The sequence below is a fragment of the Trichomonascus vanleenenianus genome (genome assembly GCF_965637985.1).
Source record: "Trichomonascus vanleenenianus strain CLIB 3782 genome assembly, contig: TRVA0_034S, whole genome shotgun sequence".
Classification (NCBI taxonomy): Eukaryota; Fungi; Ascomycota; class Dipodascomycetes; order Dipodascales; family Trichomonascaceae; genus Blastobotrys; species Blastobotrys vanleenenianus.
In genome coordinates this window covers 162,045-176,009 of record NW_027481853.1, presented here as the reverse complement: position 1 = coordinate 176,009, position 13,965 = coordinate 162,045, and the positions used below count along the sequence as shown (strand labels likewise).

General features: G+C 46.2%; 6 protein-coding genes and 1 non-coding gene across 7 annotated transcripts; 2 read left to right on the top strand and 5 right to left on the bottom strand.

The window, feature by feature from the left end:
- Window positions 1–185: 185 nt before the first annotated feature.
- On the bottom strand, window positions 186–271 carry tRNA-Asp(GTC). The gene is given in 2 exon segments: window positions 186–221; window positions 234–271. It is a non-coding gene; the product is annotated as a tRNA-Asp (tRNA).
- A 2,912-nt stretch (window positions 272–3,183) lies between these two features.
- Window positions 3,184–3,684, top strand: TRVA0_034S01750 (acyl-CoA thioesterase; the record flags this gene model as incomplete). Its single annotated transcript, XM_076686242.1, has 1 exon — window positions 3,184–3,684. One exon carries the CDS (start codon window positions 3,184–3,186, stop codon window positions 3,682–3,684), a length of 501 nt encoding a protein of 166 aa, XP_076539600.1.
- A 265-nt stretch (window positions 3,685–3,949) lies between these two features.
- On the bottom strand, window positions 3,950–5,212 carry TRVA0_034S01728 (uncharacterized protein; the record flags this gene model as incomplete). The annotated part of the gene is made up of 1 exon (XM_076686241.1): window positions 3,950–5,212. One exon carries the CDS (start codon window positions 5,210–5,212, stop codon window positions 3,950–3,952), a length of 1,263 nt encoding a protein of 420 aa, XP_076539599.1.
- A 181-nt stretch (window positions 5,213–5,393) lies between these two features.
- TRVA0_034S01706 (uncharacterized protein) lies at window positions 5,394–5,900 on the bottom strand (the record flags this gene model as incomplete). Its single annotated transcript, XM_076686240.1, has 1 exon — window positions 5,394–5,900. The coding sequence occupies one exon, from the start codon at window positions 5,898–5,900 to the stop codon at window positions 5,394–5,396; it is 507 nt and encodes a 168-aa protein (XP_076539598.1).
- Window positions 5,901–8,272: 2,372 nt separating this feature from the next.
- Window positions 8,273–8,590, top strand: TRVA0_034S01684 (uncharacterized protein; the record flags this gene model as incomplete). Its single annotated transcript, XM_076686239.1, has 1 exon — window positions 8,273–8,590. One exon carries the CDS (start codon window positions 8,273–8,275, stop codon window positions 8,588–8,590), a length of 318 nt encoding a protein of 105 aa, XP_076539597.1.
- Window positions 8,591–8,860: 270 nt separating this feature from the next.
- Window positions 8,861–11,050, bottom strand: TRVA0_034S01662 (glycoside hydrolase family 5 protein; the record flags this gene model as incomplete). The annotated part of the gene is made up of 1 exon (XM_076686238.1): window positions 8,861–11,050. One exon carries the CDS (start codon window positions 11,048–11,050, stop codon window positions 8,861–8,863), a length of 2,190 nt encoding a protein of 729 aa, XP_076539596.1.
- A 1,047-nt stretch (window positions 11,051–12,097) lies between these two features.
- On the bottom strand, window positions 12,098–13,576 carry TRVA0_034S01640 (uncharacterized protein; the record flags this gene model as incomplete). Its single annotated transcript, XM_076686237.1, has 1 exon — window positions 12,098–13,576. One exon carries the CDS (start codon window positions 13,574–13,576, stop codon window positions 12,098–12,100), a length of 1,479 nt encoding a protein of 492 aa, XP_076539595.1.
- Window positions 13,577–13,965: the final 389 nt, after the last annotated feature.

Below are 13,965 nucleotides of genomic sequence, written 5' to 3'. Positions count from 1 at the left end.
CCAAATCTTTGATGGGCTTCGAAAAAAATTTTGGGCGGGGGCAGAGTTCCCAACGGATTCCCCATACAAAATTAGGCCAAAAATCAAAAAATCGATTTTCGCCATACTAATTTTTCCAACCGTGTAATTAACTTAATTAAATATAATTAAGTAATTAAGTTTAGTTACGCGCGCGCGAAAAAATTCTCGGCAACGGGGAATTGAACCCCGGTCCCCCGCGTGCTGCAACATTGCTGACAGGCGGAAATTCTAGCCACTAAACTATTGCCGAATAAGGAAACTGTTGGGCGATCGCAAGATTTGACAATACAGACTTTGAAAATGAAAAAAAACAGGGTTAGGGTTCGGAATTTTTTACGATCCCCCACGAATGCGATACTTTGGGTGGATTCAATTGATTAAATTATGATTTTTTTTTTGATTGGTATTACTGCTATGGCCTCAGGAAACCTATAGGATCCTAATTGATTTTTATTCATTCACTTGTTCCCATGATCTCGACCCGACAGTGGGAATGCCAGTGCGACAATTCCACCCTCGAAACGATCGACCATATCCTCACCCAGTGTGAGAGATGGGATGACTCCCGCCACCTGCTGCTTGCAGCCTCCCCGGATCTCAGCTTGAGGCGTCTCTTGGACACCAAGGATGGCCTCAAAGCGGTAACTGAGTTCCTTCTATCACAACCGCAAGTTTTACCCTACCGTACGTCACCACTTAAACCACAGCAAAAAAGTCCTTCACCGTCACCACTTAAACCACCTCCCAATTAAGTTTGTGAGACAACACAACACAAACCTGCTGTGGTCTGCCATGGTCTGCTCGGGTCCCTATACTGTTGCAAGAACAATACAATAGCGCAGTTTATATCCTATTACGTTCCTCCATCTTCGATATTTATCATCGATGGCTATGCGGCAATACTCCACATTTTATCAATTAACATTTTTTAGGACAACACAAAGAAAATTTAAGTAATTAAGAAAAAAAATTAAGTTGGGGGGTGGTTTAAGTGGTGACTTACGGTAGATGGTGTTGATATGGGTTTTTTTCCCCACTGACCTCGGCATTGCGTTTACAGCAGTGCTTGGTAGGGATAGTGGTTTGTCCCCGTATTGTCAGCTTATGAGGGAATCCGCATCATCTTTTGTGGACTGGAGATAGGTATCCCAGGCCACTTAATGTTCTGCCATTGATTATATTTTAATGTTTATATTGAGCCGGCTGTTGAAGCCAAATGTTTAGACACAGTCCCCCTTAGCGTTAGCTCAGACTATATTCAAGATCTATTATTATTATTATTATTCACTTGTTCCCCATGAATGTGAATGAATTCCGAATTGTGCACGTTAGGCCTATACCGGTATTACATCAATATAGTTGTCCGCTTAGCAGACGCTTCAATATATTAAACAGATTAATAAAAATTAAAGCATTTAATTGCTGGGGCAGATTTCCTTGGCATATCTGTCAGCGCCAATGGAGATGGTGTTGACATGGGTTTTCCTCACTGACCTCGGCATTACGCTTAAAAAGCTGTGCTTAGTGAGGATAATGGTTTCTCCTCGTATTATCAGTTTACTGAGGGAATCCGCATCATCTTTTGTGGACTGGAGATAGGTACCCCAGGCTACTTAATGTTCTGCTATTGATTGTATTTTAATGTTATACCGGTATTGAGCCGGCTGTTAAAGCCAAATGTTTAGACACAGTCTTCCTTAGCGTTAGCTCGGACTTCAATCAAGACTTATTATTAACATTATAGCGCCAATGACAAGAGGGATGAATCCTTTTGCCAAAGCAAAAACAAGTGGAACATCAATGATGACATTGATAACACTGCACATTACCGGAAAAAGCAGTGTCAACCACCCAATTGTGGGAATTCATCTAATTACGAGACAGATTTTTCGAGCTCATAACTCTGATATGCTCTGCATCACCTTTTAGCAGCAATTGTTCTAGCTAGTTCTCAAGCTCTATATAATTTGCTTCCAAGGGCAATGATCCCAGCCCAATTGAACAGCGCGAAAGCTTGGTTGGCCCAGCTGATAATATGGCTCCCAATGGCATAAAAAGAAGCCAACGGGTGTGATCTCCAGTAGACCCGGGTTGATCACTTTGCTCACCATGATCACTTCGCTTGTGTTTGTTACGGTATTTATTATGCTTGAGCCTGATACTAGGTTATACATACGCTGAGAAAGTCCTGGTCATCTTACGTACAAATCCCAAACCCACAAAATATTGCTCTTCAAAGCAAAATGGCGAGATCATTCGGAAAAGGGGGAATCAAGGTCGACTATTATCACTATCTCCTCCGTATGCCTGGAATTCAACCCGCGAAGAACATCATGTTAGCACACACGATTAACCAGCCAAAAGTGTTTCTTTTTGATATTTCCAAGGGAAAAGTCCCCAATATGCGACCAGGGTCTTCTTCATATACGGGAGGTTTGCTGGGATTCATGTCAACATCTTTGGTAATGCAGAAGCTGACAATAAGTAGTAGATGTCAATCGGAGAACCCCTCCTTGCTTAGAGGTCTTGTGAAGTTGATCTCTGGTTCCAAGCAAGGTTGAAATACTCATTTAGCCAGGTGTCTCTTGATACTAAGCAGCTCCGCGAAAGCTGATTAGGGTTGATAGCCCTGTCTGAGCCGAGAATCACGACACCTTAATCGGAACTGTCTAATCATTTATTGGTTCTGTGCTATTGAACTGATTAGCTGGTATGTACTGCTTCACTACGGTACTCTCAAACATTCCATTTTTTCATTAGAACTTGTCATCTGGAAATAATTCGAATTTTTATACCGTACCTTGTACCGGTATATACCAGGGAGATACGGTACCTGATTGGCAGAGTTCAGAATTTTTTTTTGCATTGTCTATTCCGGGTACAGAGATAATGACCCCAATAAAAAATGTCGTATTCCAATAAATTTTTTTAAGCCCAGTTCGATCGCCCATTTGATGAGGTGTGTGTAATCACCTTACCGGGTTTCATCGGCGATCGAATATCATCGGGATCCTGCATATCGTCGGGAAGTCACCCCACTGCACGTTGACCTCGGCTAAAACATACACAGGTAACGCCCCGACTTAAAAACACCCCAATAGCGCATTGGTATGGAAATAAATATCAACTCGCATTCATCCTTAAAGAGTACAAGTAGTTAAAATGAAGCCAGTTCCCCCATCGCTGTCAAAATACCCATATGTGGTTGATATATCCACCAGGTGGTCGGACAATGACCAATACGGTCATTTGAACAACGCCGTATATTACCAGTTCTACGATGCCCTAATTAATTCGTATATGATGGAGCGCTGTCAGTGGCACCCTCAGGGTAAAAGCAATGCAAGCGGATTTGTCCCGGCAGAGGATAATGCCAATGCGATCGGTTTAGTGGTTTCCTCTGGGACCGAATACTTTGAGCTCATTAGGGGATTTCCGGCACCGCTCAAGCTTGGCCTTGCAGTTACCAAGCTTGGAAAAAGTTCAGTTGAGTACGAAATAGGGGTGTTCCAGGATTCTGATAAGGCAAAAGCTGTTGGAAAATTTATTCATGTTTTTGTTGACAGATCGACCGAAAAAACGCTCCCTAATGGCATGCCTGCATCAATTCGAAATGGGCTTGCGCGATTAGTTATTAATCCACCAGCGCCGGCGAAATTGTAGTACATGTAGTACTGAACAAGAACGGCAATCCTGTGGATGATTGATCGAAACTATTTATGACAGGCATTGGCTGAAATTGCCCGCTTGTGGCGAAACATGTTGGAAATCACTCGATTACAATTGATAATCTAACATCACTAATGGCATACTAAACAATATATGTACAGCACTAATAAGCGAATTTAGCAAAAGACAGGCAGTAGAATTGAAAAAGATACTCTCTATACGGACGTGGAAAAGAAATAAAAAAAAAGCAATAAAATCATCATTTTCGGTTTCGTCGACGGATGCTGGCTTTTCTATGCATTTGCTTCAAAGCAGCGCGCGATGGTGGTTTGAACTGATCGCAGCTTTCGTCGTTATCGTTAGTGGAATTCGTTAGGTCGTTATGTGGCCGTTTCTTGGCCGGGTTCGATTTCGCAGGCGCTATCCGCGCCGAGATGAATTTGGCAGGCTGAATAGCAATGTCGCCTACTACGTATACAATGACCATCATGCTTAGCAAGCATACCTGGATGAAAATAACCGAGAATGCCAGGCCTGTGCACACTACAGATCGTAGCAGCATCGCCAGCCGGCTCAGCGCCTTGAGGGCAAGGTTAGACGGGATCGAGCTCCTCACGCTGGCTACCACCTCAGTCGGAGGAAGAATCGCCCACTCTGACTGCGAGAATAGCCCAGAGAAGTTCTCAGGGCGCGAAAACGTGACCCACACGAATTTCACCAGCTCCGATACAGCAGTCGGGGAGAGCACAGAGTCGACAATGGCCCTGATCATATCGGTAGTCATCCGCCACGACAAAATAGACCCTCCAATTTCGCCTGGTCGGCTGGGGCCCACAAAACCCCCCTCTTCCTCGGATTTCAACACTGCAGTCCGCGCCGCATTCTCAAGCCGCAGCAAGTCGTTGTCATTCATTACCAGCAGGCTCTCCCGGGCCCTCTTACGCGCACTGCTAGTACGATGGATGCTTACCGGAGAAGCCGGGAATGGTACCTGCTGGGCCACTGAAGGCAATGGCCCGCCTGACGGCACTGGCTCGTCCAACACAGAGTCCAGGGATGCAAAGTCGGTAATGGAAGTCGTAGAGCTTAACTCAATGCTGCTCATACTACTGAAGCTCGAGTCCGAATCGAACGGCTGCAGCGAGTAGCGCTTGTGATGTCTACGGAGGTCCTCGTCAGGCAACCGCGCATTTTCGCATCTCGCTAGCAGCGCAAGCTTCTCCTGCAGTCGGTCCTGCTCCACTGAGAGTGGTCGCTTCTGCGCAGGCATGGACCAGCGGTTACGACTCGCCACAGGAGGCCCCTCGACGTTGGGGCTTGTCGGACACGAATTGTCCAGCGACATTGTCCCTCGGACCTCAGGGGACTGGTCAATGCTGTCCAGTTCGAGCCGCCCCAGCGTCTGGACGTTGAATGAGCGTCTGCTGCGCCTGGTAATCGCCTTGAGAGTCTTTACCGTGTCGATTGACGACACGCTCGTGTTTCGCGACGGAACCTTTCCCTCCAGCTGCTGCTGGGTCATCGCGATGTAATCTTCGTACGACCGGGTCGTCATGGCTCCCCTAACATCCAAAAATTAAACCCGTCGAATTAAACCCGTCGTCCTGCTAGGTCTCGTGGAACTTTTTTTTGCTCTCCTGAATGATTTTTTGCACTAATTTCTTTAAACACTTTGTTGCACCTCGCTCTTAGACAGCCTGTCTTCAATTTGTGTCTGATTTGCCGAAATATGTAGATAGGGGGTAATCGGTCTGCTTATATGTCGGGGTGGAATTTGGAATGATGTGCGTGTCTCTCCGTGGCAGTACACACGCCCTTTTTTTTCCAATACTGCCGCCAGCCGTATATAATCCAGGGGGCTGGAATTTCCAGTGAGATAGTAATCGGATATTTGTAACAGTGCGGTTGTCATTGTTTTGCGATTCAAGGGTCCATGTCTCAATGGTTTCACCCAAGTGATTATCAAACGTCAATTCCCCCCCGGCTCCAGATTTGTATCTAGATCTCGTATTCCATGCAGATAGTCGTTGTATATCCGCATACCGCGCCACTCGTATTTGCTGATCTTGACTTCTTTGCGTTGGTAAGGTTGATTTATGTCTGGGAACGCTGATAAACAATTTACAAAGGTCTAGACATTGTAAACGCGTGTTGGGGAGCCAGGCCACCCGTGCACTCGCTTGAGCAGTTCCATTCCGCGGAGGGTTCATTATTCACAGCTGTAACGATTTCTCGCTACAGCGTTATTACTTCAATTTGTAACCAAGTTGCTACCATTAAAGTTGTTATGGCGTAAGGGATGTATTTTTATTGCACCACAGGTGATATGGGTTGTATCATTTGCTACAGTAATCGCGTTCGCGTTGATCTTGTGATAGTCACACTTTTCAGGAATGCCAAGCCTATTTCTGGACAACACACAATATACAACGGCCTGTAATGTTGATAATGGAACACATGCTGCGCTGCTTGGGATACTTGCGCTGCAGTCTCCTCGAGAATCTTATTGGAATTTGTACACAAAAAGAGGAAAAGGATTTGCAGCGCTATTGCTATCACATGGAATCGTCGCCAAGTTCAGACGACGTGATATTTCACTCTTTATTGCAAAATTGTCCATCGCTGAATTCCAGGTTGGTGCCACCTTGGAGTCGAGTATCTTGATAAGCTAGTTCTGGCGGATAGGTAAAACTCTCTAGATTTGTTGTAGTCTGGCATTTTAGAGAGAGAGGGCCCTTCCTGTTTGGGCATTGCACTCATTTCTGACTGGTTTCATCCACCGAGGTTTTCGCATCATTCCATCAATTAGTATCACGTAGGCTGTGTTGGTCTTCTCATTCGCTATCGATTAACATGTCCAAAATGATGGAGAAAACAGTAGTACTGGACTGTTAGAAATTCTCCACTTCTTTTGTTCCAGACGTTGGCTTTGAAGTGGCCATTTCTAACCGAAGGTGCTCACCAGTATAATGATGTACGGAAATCAGAAATAAACTGGCCCCATAAGTTACGTTACCAGTCTTTGATGCCTAAACACGCTCGTGTAGAAACTGAATAGTTTGCAGGCACGTTACATATTACTTAGAAACCGAGGTGTGACGGAAGACATAAGCATAGACAGTTGAAGTTCCTCAGGCCAGTAAGCAAGCGGCCTACCGCAGCAAGACTCTGATTTCAACTGCAGTGCCAACCCAGACTGGGCATTCACGCATGGCATATCAACCACCCACACATGTCAATTTAGGCCTGCTCAGGGGCAAGCATTAGCTATCTCTTATGCCCCATATCACCATTGTGGATAAGTTCGGCTCATATTGATTGAACTCATAGCAGGGAAGTCGATGTACCAGACAAATCCATCGGACTTTTCTAAAAAGCTCGTCAGCAGATGATGAAGTCAGTCATTGATTTCGAAACTTTGGTATACCAGCGGGGTGTAACGCTTAATGATTTGTGGTCGAGAAATATCATTGTCACTCCGCCGAAGATTTCACGAGAGAGAGAGCTAGTTTTCGTTGACTTTGCCCATATTGTTTTTCGTGACACCATATTGCCAAAATTTTCCAGAGTCGATAGGTTTATTGATACGTAAGTCTCGCTACTTTTGCGGTGGGATAAATACATGGTTGAGAATTTCGGTGATTGGATCGACTGGCGGTGGAAGCTTTGGCTCGACGCGAAGTATGCTCACACTAAAAGTTCTATCACAAAGAATATGCGAAGCTGTTTCAAGCCCATATTTTGATAATGATACTCCAGTAACACAATGGTAATATAGTACTCTAGTACAAGTGCACAGTAATACAGTAACACCGCACTACCAATCTTGAATAAAGTCCGTCGGTTATGGCAAAGGAGATCCTGTAATACAGAAGATATCTAGATGAGAATCGAAATTGGTGTGTATACGATGCCGGTAGGTTGCCAGAAATTCACATACGTTTACACGTAGTCACTTAAATGCGAGGTCTCATCGGTGTGATAAACGAGTTCGTTGCAATCTCATTTTTCCCTACATTGTTCTCGTCCTTTGCTTCAAACGGATATTAAGGAACTCGCTCGTAAAATTAAACCGGCTATAGTCCATACTCATTACCCTGAGGAAAAGGGGGAAAAGCCCATGTATACTGTACAGCATAGATATTACCGGTAACGTTATGTGATGTGTAGCAAAGAAATAAATGATGAGCACGTAATTGGATTCCTTACCTTGATCGAAAAATTAAAAGGAGATATAATACAGTAGCTGCTTCAAATTCTAGAATCAGGAACTACAGGTGCAGTTAATTGTAATGGGCACTGCCGCTAGAATGGAAAACAGGCGAACTCTGTTTCAGTTGCGACGGCGATACGAGAAAGTAAAACAAGCGAATATTGACTGATTAGTCCATAGTTAATTGATTTCATTTTTCATCTTGTCAGGGTCTTTCAAAAAGTTCTAGAATCTCTTCCAAAATGAATATAAAAGCGGAATGATGGTCCATCTAATCATCATACAACAGTGCAATTCAGATCAAGTAATTTACAATGAAGTTCCAGACATCATTTTGCGTTATCCTCGGCTGCCAAGGCTTCTCCTTCCATGGATGCCTCCTCTGAGGTTGTTATTGACGCCCGAGCCAACCGAGGACAGCTCTATGCCTTCGTTGATGGCGCCCGGGAGTCTGTTGCCAATTCCCGACAGCACATTGACTCTGTCGTCAACGCTTACCAAAATAGTCCTGGCCGAGCTGGAGTTGCTATCGCTACTGCTACCCTTACTGGCCTTGATTCGCAGACTGATATTACCATTGATACTGTTTTCAATGCCCTTGCTCCCTTCACTTTTGGTGTGTCCAAGGCCATCGGCAACGCCTTGCTCGGCCCATTCTTCCAGTCTGTTATGCTGTCGGCAGTGTGATCGACTTGGCTCCACCATATGCCCTCCAGCGAAATCCCTCCCGTCTTATCCAGCAATCTCAGGAGTACAGCATCAACGTTTCCAAGCTCCAGACACTCCAGGCCCAGCTTCAGAACACCATGCCAAAGTCCAACTAAAGGGTCAGGGGTAATTCTTGGTGTTATAGAGCTGACTCGTTACACCATCACCATTTCGTTTCCGCCTTCTTTTAGGGCATTTTTAGGTTAGAAAATCAATTTATTGTCAAAAACATATAATACAAGCAACCATCTAGTAGCTCTCAGGTAGCCCGGCAGCAACAAAATCTGGAACGGAAACAGACGAACAATTGTAGGTTCTCTCGTAGGCAACTTTGGGAATGGTGCCTGCTTCACGGCTCTTCTTGTAGGACCATTGAGCAGAATGGTCGTCCTCAGTGTCCCAAGTCCAATACATGGATCCCCAAGCACCATAGCTCTCAAACGTATCCATTTGAAGCTCAGTGAACATACGCAAAAATGTCTTATACTCAGCAGAGTATTCAGACGGCAAGACGTTCGCTGGCGCACAAGTACAATTGGTCGGATCCGGACAGGAGGGCTGGAGAACAGCTGCAGTTCCATAGCCAGGATTGAAATCACCTTCCCATCGAGACCCTACTCCCACGTTGTTGAGGAAATAAGTGCAGTCGGTGTCAGCCTGACTCCACTCACCCACAAAAGTGGGACCATGGCCGGTCGTCGTATTTGATGAGCCTTGCATCATCTGCCCCCACTGCTCGCAAACAAAGTTAAGCTTTGCCGAGTGGGACATTTGCAGCGTGTCAGGGTTAAAGATCGTGTACTGATGCAAATCCAGGGTCATGTTCTCAAACTGCGACTCCGGGAAAACGCCCTTCCAGGACGCGTAGCCCAAGAAGCCATCGCCAAATACGATGTTGCCATTGTAACCCTTTTCCCGGACAATATCGTAAGCTTTCTTCGTCCAGTCGATGACTACAGTTGCATTAAGTGTTTGCATCTTTGGCTCGTTCACAAGGCCATAGATGGTCACTAGATTCTTGTAGCGGTCCTGAGCAAAGAACGCGCCGAGTTGCTTATGCAATTCAAGGCTCTCGTTCCCATAGATGCCGCCCCGAGTGCCATTGAGCCACTGAGGCCAGCCCTGCCTGCCACTGTGGTTCCAGCCATTCTGGCCGCCAGGGACAGAGTGGAGGTCGACATTGACACGCAGACCGTACTTTCGCGCCCACTCGATGGCGCGCAAGAGGTAGCGCCAGCTGACTTTGGGCAGGAAGTGGTCTCCCGGGTAGGTAGTGACCGCCCAGTAGCCGTAGGGGATTCGGACGTGGTCCAACCCGGCCTCGCTGATCTCCTTGAAGGTATCTTCAGTTACGAAACTCATATAATGTTTCTCCAAAACATTCTTGACCTCCTCCATACCCCCGGTCGAATTCAGATGCTCCACAAGAGTCCATTCGTCCACGACGCCGGTGTTTTTCTTTGGTGTAGTTTGATTGAAGTAGGATGGCGTAATAAAAGGCTCCACAATCAGCCAACCACCGAGATTGACGCCTCGAATGGGCAGCTCGCCGTACGGGAAGGGCTTTTCCAGCGGTGGCACAAGCTTGTTCGCCTGAGCAGAGTTATCCCACGTTGAATTGAGGCCCATAATCGACAGCCCACCGACAGTCGCGTTTGTGAAAGTTGTGTTAAAATCATGCGTGTCCATCCACGTTGAAATGTCAAGGTAGGTGCCCTTTGCCCAGGATGGTGTCCCTTTATCCGAAGAGGAACCTGCGAGGGAACCATTGTTGCTGTTACTGCTGTTGGAGCCACTATTGTCGTCGTTTTTCTTGAACACGAGGAGACCAAGCGGGATGAATACTGCGGCAAGCACAATCAACAGTGCAATTAATATAAGGGGAATGAATACCTTCTTCCTCTTCCACTTTGGCCTACCCCCGGGCCCACTTCCAGCACCGCCCGGCTTTTCAAAGATTCTACTGGCCGGGAAATGAGGCTCAGCGTTGAAGGCATCGGATCCCCAGCTCTCCTGTTGAGGAGCCAGCGTCTGATCATACAACTGCTGCTTCTCTGCTACGCCCGAAACAGGCACAGTTCGCGAGCTATCAGTCAGGTCCTCTTCGTGAGCAGAGCTATTCCACAACAGGTTAGCCAGTGGAGGAGTGCGATATGCCGCAGTGGTAGAATGCCGATTCGGCTGGTCAGAAAACGGTGCAGAATGCTCATCCACGCTAGAAGGCAGAGCATTGACATCAAATGGCGGGCGGCTTGCTGATGACATCAAGTGAGCATTGTCCTGCGAGGTATTGGAATTGGTCCGGAAAGATGTCTGGTCAAGACTCTTTTTAGAATTGGACAGAAACGTAAAGTCTGAGGCTCCGTCGCTCGTCGCGTCATGGTCCACGACCCCACGCCTGGGAAAGGAGGACGAAGCGCTCAGCTTGGGAGATGGCATGTTGAGTGATGGTCGTGATGCTGGCGACGGATGGAACTCGGGGTCCCCCTCTGGGAACTGGAAGTTGTATGCCATCTCTCCCTCATTAAAGTTTTGACTGGTATAGTAGTCTGTCATTGATTCACCCTGCCAGTACTGGAGGCACGCTGTTCAGGCAGGTCCCACAATAAGCCTGTTAAGCCTTATAGTACTACTGGTACTAAGCCGAGTACAGCTATTAAACAGTGTAGCACCGGTAAGCGCCTCGGGAAAAATTAGGAATTAAAAATTAATTGCAAGAGAGTCCAAAATAATCTTGCAAAAAATCACGAATTAACGAGTGACCGAATTTACGAATATGAAGAAGTGCAGCCAATTAATACCCCTGTCTTTCTGGTGTTTCTCCACACAGAGACAAAGTCTGTGGAAAAGATCTGCCGGTCTCAGGACACCTTCCGGAATGAGAGATCCAAAATGAAAACGTTTCAACAACCCCCAAGCACTGGCCCTGGAAACTCAAACGAACGAATGGATTACCTCTGGGTGTACCAAGAGTGAAAATACCTGGTGTGGGACCTGAATGATTTTAAACGAGTGACAATTGAAGATTTTCACTTCTTACAAAGGAATAAGACAGGATCGTCCCCACACTCTGACGGCAACAAAGGCTGGAAGTCGACTTTAAGCGACAAAAGAACAGAGAAAGAAATAGATTTTGAAATAGATATTGAAAGTGACGAAGAAAAGCGCAGTTTCCTATTCGCTTCCGGGGAGAATCGTTTACCCCTTAAATCCCATGCACGGTTACAGCATGTCGGTAGGGAGCTGCATCACAATCCCCAAAGGTCACATACCGCTGCTAAAGCAGTAAGAAAAAAAACGGCCTAGCCTAATACGGGGGAGGCTAAGAATGTGGATTAGAGCGGACATGTAATTACTATGTATATCCAGGTATCTACAGTAATAAACATAAAAATATAAGAGTATAAGTAGAGTATTGTGTACAATACGCCAATATTACTGCAGCAGGTGCTAGAGTAACATGTAGAGTTAACGGATATACAGGTATTATATTTGTCTTCTGCATGACTTGCCAGCCCCAATGACCCCTGGAGGAAGTCCATTGGATAGTTGTCGATACTTGCGGGGCCCGAAGAATTTGAAACTGGCCATGGAAAAAACACTGATCATGGTCGAAGTAAACTTGTCGTCCGTATAAGGAGTGTATGACACGCTCGAAGTACATATGCCGTCGAGGCACGTGCGCTCCTCCTCATGATTGTAAGTGACAAACTCAAGTTTACGGCTGATGTAACGACTGCGGCCAGCCCGCGAGTCGACTTTAGTAGCCTCATTCTCTCTATGCAAATAGCGCGCCAAATAAGCAGAGAGCCTATTCACAATGCGTCCCTTAGGTCGGACTTGGGGGGATTGGACTGGCAGCTTTCGCGATTCAATTACGTTCCCACCCTTCTCATTATTATTATTGTTGTTATTATCCTTCTTCTTCTTTTTGGGCCTCTTCCAGGTGGTTAAGTCTGCATTAAGGACTTTCCCGCGATTGAGCTTGGCGCGTATATCACGCATATCAAATGATACAGGAGGAACGAAAACTGGATAAACCAAGCCATTTTCAAGCTCATCTCGAGTCATTCCGCCAAAGAAAGCTAGCCCAATTAGTGCGTAGCAATCTCTTGTGCGATCGACCGGATTGACTTGTAGAAGCCTGCTAATAGCCTCCATGCAACTGCCGGAAACCCTCGGATTTGTTGAAGGAAAGATGACTCTGCGGGTCATCAGCTTGAGCATTGAAACGCTCGAATGGTCCTTGGTGCGAAAAGGTACTCGGCCAAACATGCACTCGTAGAATACAATACCCAGTGCCCACCAGTCTACCTGCTCCGTATAAGGGAGCCCCTGATGCATCTCCGGAGCCAGGTAGCTAAACGTCCCAGATATCCCGCGAATGACGGGATTGTTGTACGTGAGGCGCGTAGCCACGTTGAAGTCGGCCAAGTGCGGGTGCCCTTCACTGTCGAGAAGAATATTCTCGGGCTTGATGTCGCGGTGTACAATTCCTTGCTCATGTAGGTACTCTACGGCACAGGAGAGTTCGGCGATGATAACCCTGACTGCACTTTCAGATAGAGTGTACCGCTTAATATAGTACCGGAGGTCGCCGGCCATGAGATCAATCACCATGTAAAGGAATTGAGGGTCCTGAAAGGCGTACCTCAGGTTACACACATATGGGTGCCTTATGGACGAAAGAATGTTACGTTCCTGAGCAACAGTCTTGAGCCGAGATGTTGGCTGGTTCTTGGGCATGTACTTGAGCGCATAATACTGCCTCGAAGACTTGTTCTGCACAATTCGCACTTTGCAGTACGCTCCTTGACCCAATACTTCATAGAAGTTATAACTATCTATAAATACATTAGTAGAAGCAATCTCCGAGGAGCTCGATCCACCACCGCTGAGTTCAGTGTTCCGTCGAAGCATTGAAAGCTGCCAAACGGAGCCATGCGATAAGATATATATATCCATTAACAGATTCGATCCTTTAGCGACACCGTTTTTCCCCAGTTAAGGTTTAGCTTTTATTAATTGTTGCAAGGCTAAGCATTATTGCAAGGTACTAGCTCTTCCCCGGCTTAAATTTTAGGTTTAGTATTAAAAGTCAAAACTGGGGCCACCCTTCCATGATCAATGCGTCATCTCATCCTCTAAATCTAGGGTACTGCCATGAAAGCATATCGTGAATCAAGATTATGGAACCCAAATCAATAACAAGCTTACGAAAAGGCTTCGGAAAGATGGAAAAACACTCGTCAGAAGCACATGCGATATGCACGATCCAGGAGACGCACTAAGTATTACGCATATGGAACGCTCTTCCCATGTGGTTGTTGGAAATATGCTACAGTATGATCGGA